General features: G+C 35.2%; 1 protein-coding gene and 1 long non-coding RNA gene across 4 annotated transcripts; both read right to left on the reverse strand.

Annotated features, from left to right (window-relative positions):
- Window positions 1-829: 829 nt before the first annotated feature.
- LOC137727414 (uncharacterized) lies at window positions 830-4,802 on the reverse strand. 3 transcript variants are annotated; one of them, XR_015952005.1, is made up of 6 exons: window positions 4,477-4,802; window positions 2,455-2,733; window positions 1,671-2,206; window positions 1,451-1,549; window positions 1,281-1,349; window positions 830-1,191 (listed from the first exon to the last, which is right to left on the reverse strand). It is a non-coding gene; the product is annotated as an uncharacterized LOC137727414 (long non-coding RNA). The 3 variants fall into 3 exon arrangements; XR_015952004.1 differs by having other exon boundaries at window positions 830-1,349; window positions 1,671-1,878; window positions 1,968-2,206; window positions 4,477-4,792; XR_015952003.1 differs by having other exon boundaries at window positions 830-1,349.
- Window positions 4,803-14,456: 9,654 nt separating this feature from the next.
- LOC137730228 (NAC domain-containing protein 21/22-like) lies at window positions 14,457-19,744 on the reverse strand. Its single transcript, XM_068469294.2, has 3 exons — window positions 19,498-19,744; window positions 16,171-16,445; window positions 14,457-15,140 (listed from the first exon to the last, which is right to left on the reverse strand). Exons 1-3 carry the CDS (start codon window positions 19,661-19,663, stop codon window positions 14,625-14,627), a joined length of 957 nt encoding a protein of 318 aa, XP_068325395.2. The 5' UTR covers window positions 19,664-19,744; the 3' UTR covers window positions 14,457-14,624.
- Between the last annotated feature and the right edge of the window lie 808 nt (window positions 19,745-20,552).

Consider the following 20,552-nt stretch of genomic DNA (forward strand, 5'->3'; position numbering starts at 1 on the left):
CAGGGGGCCAAAAGGTCGTAATTGCTGCGGCGAAGGGCTAGGAGATCGTTTCTGGAGGTGGTTTAACGTCGGGGAATTGAATGCCAGAGATTTGAAGGGTGCGCGACGTATTTGGTTCATAAAATTGTTTTGGGCCGCAATCTGCTCGTTTAAGCTCGCCACTTCAGATGTCAGCGTTTGGACCTCTTCAGTTCTCTGCTTGGAGGATGAGGCAGACGGGTCTCGAGGGCAGGCTTTCCCAAGCCCCCGATGAACATTCCTATGCCAACGACTAAGGGTTTGATCAAGTGTGTCAATCATAATTTGAAACCCAACATCCTCATGGGGAAACACCTCCTCGATCAGGGTCTCTAGGGGAAGTTGGGAAGCCACCTCCTCCAGAACTAGGGGTAGGCGCTTAGAACCGAAAACCGAAACACGAACCAAATCGAATCGCACTGCACTGTTTGATTTTGTGATTTTGAAACGGTTTCGGTTTTGAAACCAAACCGCAACATAGAAAATGGTTTGGTTTCGGTTTTGGCTTTTGAAAACCGCACCGCCAATATTAATAAATATTTAATTAAATGTCCATATTAGATTTCATGTTTTAATTGGTTGTTTGTTAGAATCTATACACTTAGTATGGACTCAACCACACTAGAATATAATCATTCATCACTTTCTTTCGTTCATTAACTTGAAGGATCTTTGTTATTTTATACCATCACACACACATATATGTATAAGAGTGGACTAATCTTGTTATCAAGAATCGAACAATGATCTAATTAGGTCCACTCATTTGAAGCATGATATCACATATTCTAGTATGAAAGTTTCGCTCATGTTTAATGAATTCAAATTTATTCAACTTGTTTTATGATAAACATTGTAAGGGACACCCTTTTGTTGCACAAACATGTTTTAACATCACAACTGCATGCAACATGTTAATTGTTTACATAACAAATGTCTTTTTCCTATTGCTATTGGGAAATGCTTATTAATATGTTTTACAAATTGTATATTTTTTCTTAAAAACCAAACCGAACCAAACGGTTTGGTTTCATTTCGATTTTGGCTTCAAAACCGCACCGAACCGAACCGCAAAAAATTTCAGTTTCGGTTTCGGTTTCACTCAAAACCGTGCCAAACCAAATCGTGCCCACCCCTATCCAGAATGGTCTGGCCCTTCTCCACCATAGTGGACTAGAAAAATGAAAATAAACAAATTAATTTGAATATATATGTAATTAATATTAATACAAATTGAATATTATAAATTTGAAAAAACTTACATGAAGCTGCTTTGTCAGCTCATCCCCGGGCCGAACTTACACCTCCTTGAACATGTCAATTTCAGGAAACTTTGACGCCCTTTGAAAAATTTTAAAAAGTGTTAACGTAGATTACCAATAGTGTAATAAAGAGTAAAAAGATTGAAAACTTAAAATAAATATACGTTTACCTTACGTCGCTCCTCCAACCTATAAGAGAAACATCGTGATCCAGATTGGTGAAGAAGTTTCTTCTTTGACCGATTGATCAAGTTTGCCTTCACTTTTTTCTGTTGAATTAGAAAAACGTATTAGTTTAGATATTTATAACAAATGAATGAAAAAATGAATTTTTTTTTTAAATTGTAAATTTTTTTATTAATATATTATTGAAATATAAATTATACGTACCAGGTATTTCTCGGCCACAGAGCCACTCCCATTCATCCCGACGGTCCAGCAACTCTATAGGGCACCTAACTTTTAGAGCGACCTCCAGACCGTCATATAGCTCATAATGTTTGTGGAGGTCGCTCTTCCATTGAGTGAACCTTCTGGAGCAAAGGTCATTGATGTACTCCATTTGGTTGGAATTGAGGTTAGAGAGCTCATAGTGATGCTGCAAAACTCAACAAATAAATAGTAGTTAAACTTTATAATCTTGTATACTTTAATAAACATTCAGTATTTGAGGTTGAAAATACTTACCGATAATTCATAAAGCACAGTGTCCTTGACTTCTTGTGGCACAGCTCTCCATGACTCCCACCTGAGGGGGCAATGGTTCTCGATAATGCAGCCAACATCGGTGGCCAACGCACTGTGCTACTCCTTTGTTGTAGCCGCACGATGTCGAAGATCTCACGTAATGGTGATCTTCTGGGTCATGCTGTGAGTGGTCTGTGCAGTCTTTTGTAGTCTGCAAAGGCCACTGGTTTTTTTTTTACCTACCAAATAAACAAAGTAAGCATTAGATGAATTCTATTTTCTACCGAAAATTCGGCAAAACCTCCCCTAAAACTATAATATTTCCTAAAACATGTAGACAATATAACAACAAAAACAACATATCCACCCATCAATTCAAACAGTTTATACAAATTGGGGACGTTAAAACCAAAATTTACAACTTGTTGATATGACTTCAATTTACTCAGTGCTACTTAACAATAATTAATGGACAAAGCAAGCTTACCTGTCTGGGACTCCTCACCATGGACAAGGAAGCCTCACCAGACAATTAAGCCTCCTCAGAATTCTGGGGCCGTCGATGAGTCTGTCGGGCGCTTAAGACAGGATGCGTCACTAAAGAAGTCGATGATGTAGGAGCCGTAGACACCGTGGGCCCCAAATGGACCAGAGGAACACCCGTCGTGGCCATATCAAGTGTGGAAGTGGTAGCAGCATTACCTCTTGGATACTCTATCTGACTGCCCCTATTAGCTGCCCGTTGGTTGGATATTAAGTTCAACATCTACAAAAATAATCAAGAATCTGTTTAGATATCATCTTATTATATGCATTTCATTTCACATATATAAGGTGAATGAAAACATGAGATAAGAATAAAATTGAGTATTGCAATGAACATGTTTTTTTTCATAAAAACAAACAAACAAATTGATCCATCTACAATAATCTTCAAATGCATGCCATTACAAAGTTAAAACCTGCGGAGCTATGTAGACTGTTTTCCTTTTGACAGATTGGTAATATGATGGAGCACTAACTAATGAATTCACACCAACAAAAACATGTAGACAGTGTAACATTGGGAGCTAATATTGACTTATTTTGTTTATATGTTATGCTAACAAGAACTAAGACAGGTAAAATATGTATTGGAGCACTAAAAAATCAACTCACACCAACAAAAACATGATCCCAAGTTAGGTAAATATGTATTGGGGCACTAAATAGATTAATGGTTATCTACGTGTACAAACTATGGAATTTGAAAGATAACTATAAGAAGAAACTAACAAAAAGTCTATGTGATGAGGTTTCTTTTCAGTGACAAACAGAAACTAACAAAAAGTCTATCTACATGCTCATATCCCACTACTAATATTTGGACAGCTCGTTGCTAAATATGATTGGAAAAAGGACAAGCAGACAGTCACATTTTGACAAAGTGAGTGAGACCTTCGTTCACCAAATGAAACAGGAACAAGGATGAAAAGAAATAAGACTAAAATGAGAGATAGACACACTCATTCTCTGTTGAACTCCTCTTTTCTTTCCCTCCATCTCTGTTGTGTCTTACTCCATAACCTACACTAATCCCTACCCACAACCACCCCCTCTTTCTCCTCCTTCTCATCTCTCTCAGTCTCCCTTGTCTGCTCTTTGACCACTCCCATGTCAAAGAACACAAAATACACACAAAACCAAACCAACAACTTGAAGAGAAGCTCATAAATTCAAACCCAAATGGCTAAATCAAATCATTAATAAATCATCCAAATATGCAATAGAAATCTTGTCTCCCCCACATCACGACACCTACACCTACAACAAACACGCAGCCATGCAATTCGTTCTTATGACAACAAACATTGAACCACAAACCACATCTTCGTTTTGACAGAACCCCACACCATCTGCATTCCCACCACTCAAACAAATCCCAAACCACAATCAAATGCATTCTACCAAACCAAAAATCAAAACCCACCTCAAAGATTTTGTTGGTTGAATGTGAAAATTTGCAACTTCTGATTACAAACGGTGACATTGACATAAGGCATTGTAAATCGGTTCCCAAAATAAAATCAGAAATTCATAACTGTTCAAATGTAAAGTGAGAGAGCATTGAAATTACCTAAACAACTGAACTCAAAAGCCCTAAATTGGGCAAGCCGAATTGAATTTGGGAATTTATGGATAGAAGAATGAGCTGAATTAGTGAAACAGAAAAGAAAAAAAACGATAATTAAAAATAAAAATTCCCCAAGTTGTAAATCTGTAATTCAAACCCTAATTCAAAAACCCTACATCGTGAGCAACTACGATTCCCAATTTAAACCCAATTTCACCCCTAAATCCCTAACCCAGGATTCCCAATTCCAACCCTAAATCCCTAACCCAGGTTTCCCAATTCCAACCGTAAATCCCTAAATGTTGTAACTAAAACAATTGAAGGTCAAAATTCATAAAATTGCACTTATAAACAATTCAATTAAGGGAGATGAATTAAGGGAGACTGGGTGCTTACCTAGTAAAGTTGCCTGCGGCGGCAGAGAGATGGTGTGGCGTTGGAGTGCGGCGGAAGCGAGACAGAGAGTTGCAGAGAAACTGAAGGAGTGCGGGAGAGGGAGAGAAAGACACTGAGATTGAGTTTAAGATAGAGAGAGATAAAGTGAGGAGGTTGACAGAATCGAGAGAGAGAAGAGCTTTAGAGAATCACGAGAGAGATGAGCTTGAGTCTGAGAGGAGTTCGAAATACAATCGATAGAGAGATTGAGTCAGTGAAATGAATTGAAGGCACAGAAATACAAACGCCCCCAATTTTGGGAAAAAAAAAAATCAAATTTTTATATGTTTGCGCAACGAAGATGTTTAAACTTTCGTCGCGCAACTAGTTTTTTTTTTAAAAAAGGAATTTTTTAATATTTGCGCAACAAACATTTATAAAACGTCGTCGCGCATATCTGTAAATTTAATTTATTTTTTGGTTTAAATAAATAAATTTAATTTTGTTACAAATTTAAAAGGAAACTTTTGTTTGTATACAACATTTTTAAATACCATTCAATACATTTAATTAATATACATCACAATTTTTCATTAATTCTTGTCTGAACTAGAATAAAGATCATCACTATCGTCAGATTCAGACTCCCATTCCTCCTCGTCTGTGTGCACATCAACATCATCATTCACGCGCTCCGATGCATTGCATCATTGTAAATCCTCGAGGTTAATCATAATGAAGTCGATCAGTATTTTGATTTCAAGACCTCTAGCTACCTGATATAGTTCTTGTACAATAGTCATATCCCGTAATGTATTTGCACCAAGTGTTGTTGAAGTAGTCTCCAATTGTTGGTCAACAACGTCACCATAATCGTCATCGGTAGTAGGATCTCGGTTCAGAATATCATACACCCCTCTGTGCTCAATCTTTTGAACTATTTTCCATCCCCTCCCACCCTTAGGGTCATCTATATAGAAAATTTGTTTAGCCATCATTGCCAAAGTGTAGGGGTTGTCGTTATACCAACATCTATTAGTGTTGATCGATAGTAAAGCATCGTCTCACTTAACACCGGTCTTTGTAAAGCAATTGCACAACACTTGTTAGTTTTCCATAGAAATCAATATTTGCAATGTCACCCGCACCCGGGACATGTACCCCACTATTTTGCATACAAAGCTTGTCATCGCGATCAACTACCAAAAACTTGATGCCATTTACATGACAACCGGAGTACAATTCTGCGCTTAGGGGCCCAATCGCTAAGTTGTACAATTCTTCAGTGTAAGCCGGCGAATTAATTTCCTTTAATTTCTTCACCTAAATAAATGAGAAAAAGTTGTGTTAGTTTAACATTTACAATTATGCAAAAAACCTAAAACACGAACAACTTACATTTTCACGAAACCATCGAGGAAACAATTCACGATGCTTTTTGACATATAAATGTGAAGAATGTTCCTGCTTCATCAGCTCTTCATGCTCATCTAGGTACGTAATTATCTCATCACAATTGTTAAGTACAAACTAATGTGCTACCTCCATGTCCATTTTGTCAAACGGCTCCCCTCTGATTGGTTTGCCAAATTGGTCATGCAATTTGGGCAAAAACATAAAAAAATTTCACTTTTCACACCACCGTCATTATTGCGTTGTTGTCGGTTGAACGTAGTCTCAACATCTTGTAGGTACATTGCACAAAATGTAAGCGAATAAAATCGGACCCATGCCTCCACAATTGATCATTCGGGCTTGCCCTATTTCGTACACTTTTTTTAATTCACCCAGTAATCTACATCAATAAACAAATTATTGGGTAAAATTAATCAAATTGTACATACATCACGAACTAAAATATTTGTGGCGATTATATACTTTTCTATCAGATACATCCATCGATAGTTGATAGGTCCGACTAGAAGTGCCTTATCCGGTAAGTGAATCATCACGTGGATCATGCTTATGAAGAAAGTTGAAGGAAATATTTGTTCAAACTTGCATAGCACTTCAATAATATCGTTGCACAACTGTTTAACATCAGACTTCCACAAAGTATTTGCAGTTAATTAAGAAAAATATCTCGCCAACAACATAATCAACTTCACCATGTCTTCGTGCAAGAGGTGTCAAATTCCCATTGGGAGAAGGCGTTGAAGCATGACATGACAATCATGATTCTTAAGGCCGAAAATTTTTCCTCCATCCACGTTTGCGCAACGGCCGATGTTTGAAGTATACCCATCTGGAAACTTTACATAAGATAGAAACTGCAAAAACTCTTCCTTTTTTTTCGGTTTCATCGAAAACGATGCGAGCTTTTTTCTGGTTATATCTTCGTCCCTCGTCATCCGTAAACCTAGCATAATGCCCATTTTTTTCCAGATCAATAAGAACTTTTATTGTGTCCTTTGTTTTTCCCTCCATGTCTAGTATAGTTCCGACCAATGTATCACACACATTTTTCTCAATATGCATTACATCGATGTTGTGTCTCAATTTTAATTTGGACCGGTACGGGAGCTTGAACAACCTCATCTTCTGTTTCCAGTTTAGATGTGTGTTTGGTCTTGTCCTATTTACGGATTTGCCCAACAAAGCAAATACCAACCGATTCACCTAAGCCAAAATTTCATCGCCGGACCATTCTCTGGGTCTTGGCCGAAGCTCTATGCCTTTGAAGAAAGCTGTTTTGTTTTGACACCACTCGTGGTCCCATGGCAACCACCTACGATACCCTAGATAACAAACTTTTCCCGCATGCCAACTAGACGTCGTGTTCTCTTTGCAAATTGGGCATGCGTAATAGCCCTTAGTGCTCCATCCATACATCATAATGTACGTAGGAAAATCTTTTATAGTCCATATCACGACTGCTCTCAAAGTGAACATCTTCCAGGTAGATTTATCGTATGTGGGAACATCGTTTTCCCATAATTCTTTTAGTTCATCGACCAACGATTGTAAATACACATTAATACACGTGCCCGAATCTTTTATTATTAACAACGTTATCATCATAAATTCTTTTTTCTTGCACTTCCAAGGCGGCAAATTATACGAAATTGCGAAGATTGGCCAAATGCTATGGTTTTGGTTTAGAACCCCAAATGGATTAAACTCGTCTGTCACAAGTCTCAATCTAACGTTCCGGGGCTCACGTGCAAATTCGGGGTACAGTCAGTCAAACTCCTTTCATGCCTCTCCATCTGCAAGATGTCTCGTAACATCGTCATCCACTCGTCTGTCCTTATGCCACCTCATGTCGCTTGTAGTGTGCGTCGACATATACAATCGCTGCAACTTGGGCTTTAATGGGAGATAACGCATAACTTTTTATGGAATCTTCATTCTTCTATTCTGAGATGTCATTTTAAACCGCGACTCATTACATACAAGACATTTATCCAACGCTTTATTCTCTTTGTATAACAAAATGCAATTTATTTGACGTGCGTGAATTTTTTCATATCTCAATCCAAGACCACTCAACATCTTCTTTGCACTTTTATGATCTTTAGGAAGGCAATTGTCTTTTGGAAGCATCCTCTTGAAAACCCCCAAAAAGTAATCAAAACACTGGTTCGACATACGAAACTTTGTTTTTCCATGCATCAACTCAACAATGGCTGTGAGCATAAAAAATCCTTCATAATCGGGGTATAATTCTTGGTGGGAGGGACGCCATCTTCTTCTTCCACATTCGTATTTGAACTAGCGATTGGAAAAGCATCATTGATAATGGCCATAATTTGATCATTTGGCTCCATAACAGAGTCAACTGTATCAACTGCTCGGGTAATGTGGGAGGATGAAGCATATTGTATTTGTTCTCCATGATGATTCCACGTAGTATAGGTTTCCATCATCCCATTTCTCACTAAATGGTATTGAACAATTTCAAAATATTCAATCATTAAGTTGTTACACTTTCTAAAAGGACATCGAATTTGAGTTGAATTGCGGTTGTTTGCAATTGCAAAATCGATGAACTGATTTATTTCATCCAAATAATCATCGGCACATCTTTTAGGATTATGTATCCACTGTTTGTCCATTTCACCTGCAAACAAACAAAAAATTTACAAGGGTTATAACAACTTCAATTATGACATGCCACCTTATGCCTCCAGTATAGGTCATATCTCATTCGAGAATGCATAGTTACGTGCTGTAATTTACGGTTCCAACACATTAGAGTTCGAGTGTGGGAAACATTCGGTAGCATCTACCTGCAGTTCTTCAAGTGCACGACGTAAAGAGATGCTACCACATTTCTCACGTTCAAACTCTAATGCGTGAACCGCAAACTACAACATGTAAATATGCAATCTCAAACTGTCCAAAATTTTGGGACAATTCAAGAATTAATTGGTCCGCAATCATGCTTTCGCATCCATTTGCGAAATCCAACTAATTCTCAAATGGGAAACTAAGCTCATATGAACATTGCAAACCATTTTTTGTACATCCATACAAAAATGATTGCATACTAATACATAAACTCACAACACCTATAAACTACGTACAACACAATTTAAATGAATGGAAATTAAATAAGTTAGTTAAGAAAAATTATACCTTAAACTGTTGGAAATTGCATCAGAGGAAGGCAGCTGCTGCAATTGTTTTGCAGCTTCTACCTTCCTGCAATCTGGTTAAGTTTAGTAAAGTAAAGAACTTTGCACGACGAAGTCATCATCGCGCAAAACCTTGGGCTTTAACTTTTTGGGCGCCATCCGACAACGCTTTCCCGGGTTTTTTTAACCCATTGCACGACGAACTATAGTTTTTTTGGACATTGACTTGGCCTTCAACTTTTTGCATGCATGGGTTTTTTAAACCCATTGCGCGACGAACTTTTTTTTTTTTTACATTGGCTTGGGGTTCAACGTTTTGGGCGCCATTTTAAACCCTAGTTCATCGCGCATTTATTTATTTTTTTGGACATTGACGACATTTTTCCATTCACTCTTCAAATTTTTTCAAACCATACATATTTAATAAATAATACCATTTGTGCATATTTAATTAATATACACACTTATTTAAATGCATTAATTTCATTCATAATAAACATTAAGTACATATTTAATAAAAAAATTTCATACTAAAAAAAATTAAAATTCATATCTAATTATTAAATAAGCAATAAAATTAAAATAAGAAACCCTATTCTACTCATCCGCCGGTAGTTCTGGTTCTTGCTGTAATGCTACAGCAGGTTCATTATCAAACTTTCACTCCTGGAATCTCAACTTGAACACATTGTTGATAGCCTTCTTCATATTTGAGTCACTTTTGTCAATGTCCCAATTGGGCTATCATGCAAAAATTAATAAATTAAAATCTCACTATTATATTATATTTAACAAACATAATTATTATTTAAATAATGAAATTAACACATACAACTAACTCATCAATCATGTGCATCTTCAGCTCCTTGGGGATGGCTCTCCAAGACTCCTAATCCGCAACACATTTGGTACACACCATTGCTCTTACATTGGACGAAAAGTTGGCACGCTTATCTGACTTCACAATCCTTATTATTTCGTCAGCAGTGATTCGGTAACGGCTCCCACCATAAGTGTGTCGAACTCGTATCGTAGCTAATTTCTTCTTGTCTATCAACAAAAAATATTTTCATAATACTAAAGCTAAATAAAAACTTTATACAACATGCAAAAATTTCAACGCAAACCTTTTCTAGAACCTTTTCCATTTGTTGTCTTAGATGAACGCGCACCATTGTCGACCATCGTACCAACACTCAAAGAACGAACTGATTATAATCGTCAGAATTGCAAAGCATTTTCGAAATGAAGTGTGAAGAATAAGGAGAGCATAAGCGCATATTTATAGGAAAGTTAGGGACTTTGTGCGACGAAGACTTTGTCGCGCAAACACCTGCAGTAAATACGGTATTTATTTCTCTGATTCAGATGCACCAAATACGTTGCCCTAAAACTGAACGACACTTGCGCAACAAAACCCTTGTCGTGCAAACGTTCTAGCGACAAAGTTTATCGATTGTAATTATGAAGTTTACGTAAACTTCATAATTACAAACAAATTTTCAGTTATAATATGTATTCTAAAAATAATTACTACCTTAAATAAATTCATATTATATTCCATTCATTAATACATTAAATAATTAATACCTTAAATAAATTGATATTATATTTCATAATATAAACAAATTACAAACAAATTTTCAGTTATAATATGTATTCTAAAAATAATTACTACCTTAAATAAATTGATATTATATTTCATTCAATTAATACCTTAAATAATTGATATTATATTCCATTCAATTATTTAAATAACCAAACATGAATTAAAACATAATTAAGTCCAAATACTATAAAAAAAACCTTAAATTTAAATATTGTCATACAAAACATAAATTTAAAACTACTATTTCGATGGTACTCCATTCCGCTGGACTTCATAACGCCACCTATTGTAACCTCCCTCCAACGCATCCTCCATCAACTTCATCAATTGTTCTTTCGTATCATCAACAAGAGTATACTTACACTGTTACACATATATGAAAATAATTAATTCTAACATATAACCAAAAATTTCACAAAATTAATTATTGATCCATCAACAATATACTTACTAATAATTCATCCATCACCGCCTTCTTCGCATTCTCGGGCACATCTTTCCAGGAAAGTCACTCAATAGTAGGACAATTGTTCCCCGTGGCTACAACAATCATATGTGTGAACTGCAAATGATGCCTTAAATCATTCAGGTTGATGTCGGTCACGCTCTGATCCTTATTTTTATCTTCCATCTCACACAAACAGAAATGTGAAGAATAAGGAGAACATAACTGTGAAGAATAAGGAGAGCAGAAGCGCATATTTATAGGAAGGCTAAGGCCTTTGTGCCACGAAGGCTTTGTCACGCAAATACCCGCACTAAATACAATGCAGATTTTTGTTGATTCACATTTATTGAATGCTTTGACTAAAAACTGATTGTAACTTGCGCGACGAAGCCTTTGTCGCACAAGTGTTCCTCGGTTTCCCGAGCGTTGAATGTTCTGGCTTAGAAACTGAACAAGCTTTGCGCGACAAAGATTGTCGTGCAAAGATTCAACGGGAAAATCTTCATTGCACGTTAATTTTCCCGCTAAAAAGACAACCCCATGTTTTTCTTATTGGCTTTGCGCGACGAAGGTATGTTCATTGTTGTGCAAGGAGTCATTCTGTGACGGAATTTGCTTTGTCACGCAAAATTTTGTCGCGCAAGTAGTTTTTCCTACTGGTGATTTTAAAAATAAAAATAAAAAATTTTCACGTACACTTTGTGTGTTGGCATATACTAGTTTTAATTATTTGTTTTTGTTTAATATTGGACACAAACCGAAGTTAGCACCAGCCCTTATAGTGTGCTGACTGTTCCTTGTATTAGTGAAGATATTGGATTTTATTTTTTAGAGGACCCCGATTTAAAGGTACATACGTGTGGTAATTATTAAATCTTTGCAAACTTTTTTATTATGTAAAAATAAATGGCTCGGGTCATAAGTGTAGGGATGACAAGGATCGAGCTTCAAGCAAGGATCAAGATGTTGCCATGTGTCAGTAGATTAGGCAATGTAGCAGTTAAGTTAGTTGTGTTTGTTGTGAAATGGATTGCTTAGGGAGTTAGCAATGTAACTAGTATAAAAGGAAAAGTTACTCTTGTATTCTTAATAGTGAAGAAATATATCAAAGAATTATCTCATTTCTTTCTCTCTTTAAAATTCTCTCTCTACTTCTTCGATCACATTGTCACCATTGATGACCTTGGAGCTGAGTTCACTGCATTTCTACAATAAGAATCTAGTCGCTTAATGTAGAAATGTACATGCATGCATGAGATGGTAGTTTTCAAATATTAATTTTCATTTTAGTATTAAAATTATTTTTACAAGGGTATTTTTAAATAATTAAGCAAATGCTTTATGCATCTGTCTACAATATATTGGAATTTAGTTGATGCTAACTTTCTGCTTTCAAGGATGCCAAACGCTTTATTCATAAAAGCACTACAAAATACAAACCGGAGAACTAATATTATAATTAGTTTTATGCCCTGCATACCAAACCCAACGTTGTTATAATAATTAGATTTGCAAATCTGTGTTAGCTTTTTTGTTCTTCTTTGGTTTACTATGCAAATTTGTGTAAGTTGTTTTACTCTTGATATATAGTACTTCGATCTTTTAAACAAAAACAAATAGATAGTACTCCAAATCTAATTAGAAGCGCTAATTAACCTTCAAAGTTGAACAATTTGAGTGTGTGTGTGTGTGTGTGTTTTTGTTAAAATAAGGAGGAAAGTCCCCAGACAACGTCCTAACTCAAACTATCAGAACAAATTTGTGTTAAATTGTTTAGCTTTTAGTTTATCATGCATATTTCTGCTATGAACTTTATACTTATGAAAATTACAGTGTAACTAGCTACCTAAAATTTAGTTATGTTGTACATCAACTTGCGGCCATTAGTTTATCATTGTGAGCCAAGAGTCCATCTTATTGGTCATATTTTGACGACTAGAGAGTTATGATCACCCATCATTTGATTTGATATCAAGAGTTGAAATTAAAAATATTAAAAGCACATCTATTTATATTCCACTCTTAATAACAAACCCAAAAATAAATAATTGTGCATTTTTTTTATCAATAGCAACCAAGACAAACTTTATATGTGAGCCAAATACTCAGCTCAGCTTACAAGCATTTGTTTAAGGATAAAATTGGTCTTGGACAATAACAACAAACATGCATGCATAATATATATATATACATATATATATATATATACATATACATATATATATATATATATATATATATATATATATAACAAATCAATAATAGTCTTCCTCGCTAGGGTTTCTATATGTATCATTATCTGAGATCTAACCTTCCTTGCGAGCTGCCTTAAAGAATTTTTGTCAGCGAATCCTTGTGCTGAGCTCACGAGGATTTAGTTTGCTTCTCTCTCTCTTTCTCTCATTGTTTTTAATCCTCATTAGTTTTATAGAGGAAAGAGACAGTAAAAAAATCTATAAATAAGATCGAATCCCTTGGTTGTTTTTTTTTTTAAAGGGACTAGCTGGTGGGGAAGTGGCCAATTCATGGCACTTTATTCTTTTGGGAGTCAGAAAGACCTATAAAGACATTTCAAGCACCTCTTGACTACCATCGTGTGATTCACTAGCGTTATGAATTGAACACAGAACAAACTACATGGAATACATGTCTGAAATTCATCTCAACCACCGGACCACTCCACGGTGGTTCGAATCCTTTGGCTGTTAATTGTTATGTTTTGTTTGTCAACACACTTAGCTAAGCCAAACAGGCATTTCTTTCTTTAAAAAGATAACATAAATTCAAGAAGAAGAAAAAATTCAAAGGAAGATGAAAAATATTCCAAGTGCCACTTCATCGTATTAAAAGAAAAATTAGTTTAGGGAAATATATAAATATCTTAAGATATTGATGACTACTTTGTCGTAGAGTAGATGGAACCTGCAATTTACAATGACTAGGTACCATCACCACCAACTAATTAAGACAACCATGTCGATTACAAAGCTTTTATATAAACATTGTGAATTTAATATGAACCACTCGAAAAAAAAAACATTGAACAAATGATGACCAACCAATTTCATATTAAAATCTAACCCTTTTTTAAAAAAAAAAGACAAATTCAAATTCCTAACTAGCTTCGAAAGCAAAGATGCATCTTTCGTCCCCGGTTTTCACACTTGAATTTTGGATGGACAGTTACCAAATGTCATTGGTATGATCTCATGATGTTAGAATATATCATCTTATCTAACAAAAAAAAAAAAAAAATAGCCTCCAAGCAGCCCTTGCATGGTTTTATGATCTAATTAACCTTTAAAAATTCCACAATGGAGGAAAGATTACTCGTGCAATGAAAATAATAAACTACAATTGGAACTCAAACAAGCAATATACTTTTTTTATAGCATAAACAAGCAATATACTTAACATGAAGGAAAATACAAGCATACATATATATCTACATAATTTTTAATTTTTTACAACAATCGCATATCGTTTTTTTTCTTCTTTTCTTTCCGTTTGAATTCTAAATGAAATGATGACATCAGTAGTGGCTCCAAATATTGTTGGGCATGCCGACATCAGATAGGTAGTTTTCTGTACTTCCTTCCCCAAAGCTTGGTGATGAGCCATCCAAAGTAGGATAAGTGGTACTTTCCATCTTGGTAAGGTGACTCAAAACAGCTTTTAGCACCTTTTTGTCACATGAAAAAGGGTCAAGAAAATTGGTCACATTTGGCAACACTCCAAATGTGGTTGTGTTGGTATTATTATTGTGCTTGGTGGGTATGTTTGGTTGAGAACTGGTGATGTCAGTGTGTGTGAAAATTGGGTTGGTTTGGTTCTGGGAGAACATGGAGAAGCAGGGCACTTGCTCATACTCTTGGGGTTGAATCTCTGTGTGTGTCTGAGTCTGAGTTTGGCCATCGAAACTGATGTAGGAGTCCATCAAGGCAGGCAGAGTTAAAGTGCTCGTGTCATCGTAACAGCTAATTCCCATGCTGGGTTTGGCAGCTATCTCTCGGTTTTTATAAAGCACTCTGCACAAAACCCAATCTTCCTGCATCGGAAACTATTTTTGTTAATATGTGAAGCATAAAAAATAAAAATAAACAAAAAGTTAAAAACCGAAGTAGATAAATTTTCGGTGTATCTCGAATATCTACTATACGACTTTTATTATTATTTCCAAGAATAAACCTGTGAATTGCGTTTTGATACATGTCAATTAACAATCAGCTCTAGCAGCCACTAGTTACAATACTTTAGGTGAAGGGACAAATTATTCCTTGGAATTTAAATGGTAGGAAAGTTGAACATAGAAGAAATTAGAATGCATTACAGCCTATGTGAATTAACTATATTAATACACTTTCCTAAGATGTTACAAACCTACATATAATATATGAAGAAGGATCTGCTTGGGTCAGCTACCATCAAGATTAAATTTTCCATATAATTTACGGAGTGTTGACAAGTGGACAAAAAATATAGGTTTTGGCTATGGAGAAATACAAATATTTTTTAAAAAAGTCAAAGATCTTAATACAAATAATGAAAATTCTTTTGTAAGATCCCACTTGCTAATTGCCACACAATTACCCATTTAAAATTCTCAGCAGATTACTAGTTGGAAATATATATGTATATATAAGGTAATGTTAGGTAGACTAAATTTGTAAGCTAAATGATGTATCATCAATGAAAAGTAATCACGTTAATCAACACTTAAATAATAATCCAATCATCGACTTTCATGTAATTTAATTAAAAAATTAGTATTATCCATATATATATATATATATATCCCGTATATAAGACTACATTTTCTGATTATACCGGCTGACCTACTTACTATCAGAGTTTATTTGCATTTAATTCTTGTAATATTAGGGTGTTTGTAATATGATCGAAAACAAAGCATGATGTATTACGAAAGTTGTTATTGGCACTAATTCCTTATAAAAAAAATACAAGGTAGAAATTCAAGAAGTGTAAGATAACTTCTGAAGTGACAATAAGATTTCCGAGTATTTTGATTATAATTGTTAAAATCTGACAAGGAAAAAGAACGGATCGATGTAGCATACCTTGAGAGGAGAGATTTTAGGAGGACTAAGAGGACCTTCAAGCCGAAACTCATGCATGACCCAATCGGATTTTCTGCCTTTGGGAGCTCGGCCCTGGTAGAAGACCAAGGTTTTTCTCATCCCAACAAGGCTTCCTTTGCGACGGATTGACCTATCTTTTCCTGTGGCCTTCCAATACCCTGTTGCAGTTGCACGGTTTGTTCGAAGCCCTGTTGCATATTTACGATCACGCTGACTGTAGAAGTACCATTCTTTCCTTCCCACACATGCACTTTCTGCAAAACATCATCGCTTAATGAGTCACCAATACTGTTATTTGGACCATATTAATTACCAATCACTTTACTAACCACCTTTCTAATAGGGACGTAAATTACATGGGTGAGTGAGAACTCTCTCTATTAAATAAGTTATGACAGTAAATCTGATAGAATGCGTACAAGCGGTAAAACTAACCCTAAATTCTAAACTCTGAGATAAACGACATCATGCAACAAAAAGACCGTAACCCTAAAACGTAAACGTTGAACTCTGAAACAAACAACAACATGCCACATATATTCTTTTCTTAATATGGGTTAAAACTTAATGATTATGAATAATAGTTTGTGGGAACAATTATAAAACATAGCTGGAGGATTTTCAGAATATGGATATTTAGGACATGGAGGATGAGTTTGCTGAAGGCCTACCCCAGCTGGAGCCGAAGGGACGACCCCAATTCAAACAAGCACTAATTTTTTTCCTTGCCATGCATCAATTAATTTTTAAATGATATATATGTCTGTATTTTTTTATGTATACATTCATACCATTGGTATATTTTTCAGATCGAATCTGGTTTGTTCCAGTTTCAATTAAATTAATATGCAGTGACGTCAACCGAAGACTTCTTGATAACCAGAAGAGGGCGACAAAATAGAAAATGGTGGTGACTCATCATCATCCATGGCCAAAATAGCTGAACGATATCCAGCTATTATGCAGTTGATGAGGGGTCAGTATCCAAGTCTCAAAAGAAAATTATTGAACATAAAATGCCAATTGCATGCCCAAGTCACCTAAAGGTTTCTTCTTTTTTTCTTTTTTCTTTTGTGTAGTTCACAAAAGGTTTCTTTGCTTTAAAGTGTGAGTTGATCATGAATCATGCATGGGAAAGAATTGTACCTTTTCACTTATAAAAAACCACTTTTACATATATGAGCGATTATCAATTATTTATGCATGTAAAGACATTTTTACATATATAAAAGTCAAATGTCGATGTATAAAGTGGAACGACGACCAATAGTTATGCGTTGAAAACTGTTAGCAAGAGAACTTCTATCAGATAACTGTTTTGTTATAATTAAACATAGAAGTTTAAAGAAGAATATGTTTGAAAAATCAAAGGAGATATGATTAGAGGATGATGGTGACAAGCCCTAAGCCTTCTAGTGGTTGGGGTGAGGATGAGAATACGAAAGTTTAATTCCTTCCAACCTGGTTGGATACACGCGTGTGGATGCAATGGGATGGAAACTAGACTTTGGGGTTTGCTTTATATATCACAAATTTTGGTTGGGAAAAATACCAAGAACTTCCATTTCTTCAAAAAGAAATGATTAAGAAATTTTTGTATTATTTAATACAAACTAAGTAAAGATAGGTCGACCATGGGAAATGAATTTGCCAATAGATATTTGGGAGCTTCCGGACGATTCAAAGCAGCTTTATTCTGTAGCTTGCGTTTCCACTGTCTTCCTCAAAGATGGTGGTAGGGACCATGAGTTACAGAATACATAATCGCATATATTCTAGTTATATTATTAGTGAAAATTAATGTTGCACTTGTGAACGAAAGGGAAATGTACTATAGAATATATATATATATATATATATATATTATTTTTATATATATGCATATTTACCTATTTATTATATTTACAGATGGTTGCAAAATACTAAAAATGTTTATTGTATACATGCGCAGACGCCTAACAGGTATAAATAAGTATGGACTCTAAAAATGGAACATACATCCATCAAGCATGGTTCAAATTAAGTTGTTTACCTCCATTTATGAAATGACTAATATATTGGACCACATGAAATAATAATTTTTTTCTACAAGTGTAGAATTTTTTTGTGTAGTGGTACCAAAGAAGATCAAAATATTGTTAAACATGCTGCTGTTAACTCCCACAATGAGGATGGATATGGAAATGATTTAGTTTTAGACCATACCAAAATTTGATTCCCTCCCATGTAACAAAGCAGAAGAAAGTCAAATTGTTACCATAACTAAAGTATGTAGTTTATAATTATTTACTAACATGTGATTCGCAACCTAACAAGAGGATCTTACAAAAAAAGGAGTGATAGTTTATCACACATAAGGTTTATTATTATCATCTAAAATCCATTGTTCTATCCAAAGATTAAAAGCAGCTTACAAAGCATGAACGAGGACTTAATTAGCTCTTTAATTATACCCAATCTAAAATGTTTGCTTAATCCAGCAAACCCTAAAAGAAAATGGAAAGCAAAAAGTCAATTTATAGAGGATTAAAAAAAGAAAGAATAAAATAACTGCCTAGAATTCGTTAAGCAACTTGGATATTATTGTACTATTATTATTAAAAGTTTATTCCACGTACTTTTGAATTTTGAACATTTATCAAAGTACTGCATCAACAAATTGTGAATTTCTGATGAAAATTTGAGCAACTCTAATCACAATAATTGCGAGAACAGGCTAATATATCAGCATCACTTTTCAATCCGTCACATGATAATTGGTCCACTCGAGGCCATTTGATTTTATCAATTACAAAATTGTGGCAGGGCAGCTGCAGGAACACACCACTTTGAAAGCCCTAATTGTATGAATTTCTAACCAGTCCAGTTGCTATCACTACCTCACCCCCCACAAACTTGGGCACAAACACAGCCAAAGAAAAATAGTATTTATAGAGTTGCCAATAGCTATATGTATACATATTTTCAAGAAAAAACATTTTCAACAAAAAAAGAGCTGAAAACAGCAATACATGTAATCCTTTTTCACCCTCTTATTCCTGGTTAATATTTATAAAATATGGGAGTTTATAATGAGGTTATTAATATATATATATATATGCATATAAGGATTACTGAACTTTTTGCATGATCGCTATACACACACACACACATATATGTGTTTGTGCGCGTGCGCGTGTGTGTATGTATGTATAACTTCCTGCAGAAGAAAGGAACATAATATGTGTGTGTGTGTGTGCGTGCTTGTATATATGTATATGTATGCATGTATGTATGTATATTTGTATATGTGAAACTCAAACTTACCAGGGATATCCCATGGCTCAGACTTGTTGAGGTCAACTTCAATCATAAGGGTTGAGTCAGATTGAGCCACCTTCTTCATCAAATAGTCACACACAAGCTCTTCGTCTCTTGGATGGAACCTGAACCCTGGTGGCAACTTTGCCTCCACCATGCTTATGTTGCTCATTTTCTTCAGAGAGAGAGAGAGAGAGAGAGAGAGAGAGAGAGAGAGAGAGAGAGAGAGAGAGAGAGAGCAGAGGAAATGTTTTGTCGCGAGAGATCTCAATTCTCAGAGAAAGAAAGGCAAGTGGGAGGTGTATAAATATGAAAAATAATCAGGGGAAAACGAAGAGGGGTTTAAGTCAACTAGTAATTCCGTGTAAAAAGCTGTTAAAGTTTTGTAGGATTTGATTAGCACAATCCATCTTTTAGTTTGCCTACGTGTCATGATGATGTGGACAAACCAAAATCAGTGCCAACCTGCAGACGTGTACATTAATAATTGGGGTGGGGTTGGGGGAAATTTAGTTGAGTTGTTTTTGTTCCCCTGCGCTTTCAATCTTCTTGGAATTACTTTATATTGTTATTAGGGTAAAGTACAAAAAACTATCTTAATTATTAGGATCACGATAATTTCATACCTCATTTTTTAAAATTGACAATGTCATACCGCATCTTACGAATTTGTGACAATGTCATACCTCCGTCAATTTTTCTGTTAAGTGCTGATGTGGCAAGAGACGAGGACCACTCACTAATCCAGCTAGATTAAAAAATAATTAAATATTAAAAAATTAAGAATAAAAAAACAAAAAAAAAAATTTCCTAGGTGTGCGGCATCCCCTTTCCTTCACCCGCACCAATTTCAATTTTTTTTTGTTCTTTTCTCTCCTCCTTCTTCTCCTGGGCTGAAGCTGGATTTGTCACTTTTTTTTTTTTTTTTTTCCTTCTTCTTCTTCTTGGGTCGAAATTGGGTATGAATTTTTTTTTTCTTTTTGTTTTTTGTTTTGTTTTGTTTTGTTTCTGGGTTGCAGGTAGAGGGAAAAATGGACGAAGATGAAGATAGGGAGGAGACA

This window comes from Pyrus communis, chromosome 10 (genome assembly GCF_041283825.1).
Source record: "Pyrus communis isolate YQ-2024b chromosome 10, ASM4128382v1, whole genome shotgun sequence".
Classification (NCBI taxonomy): Eukaryota; Viridiplantae; Streptophyta; class Magnoliopsida; order Rosales; family Rosaceae; genus Pyrus; species Pyrus communis.

What these genes read in the sequence shown, in the direction of transcription:
- LOC137730228 (XM_068469294.2), bottom strand. Translation starts at nt 19,663, where the DNA reads ATGAGCAACATAAGCATGGTGGAGGCAAAGTTGCCACCAGGGTTCAGG. An exon ending in TGAGCCATGGGATATCCCTG is followed by an intron (nt 16,446 to 19,497) that starts GTAAGTTTGAGT and finishes GATGTTTTGCAG; the next exon opens with AAAGTGCATGTGTGGGAAGG. An exon ending in CTAAAATCTCTCCTCTCAAG is followed by an intron (nt 15,141 to 16,170) that starts GTATGCTACATC and finishes TTTCCGATGCAG; the next exon opens with GAAGATTGGGTTTTGTGCAG.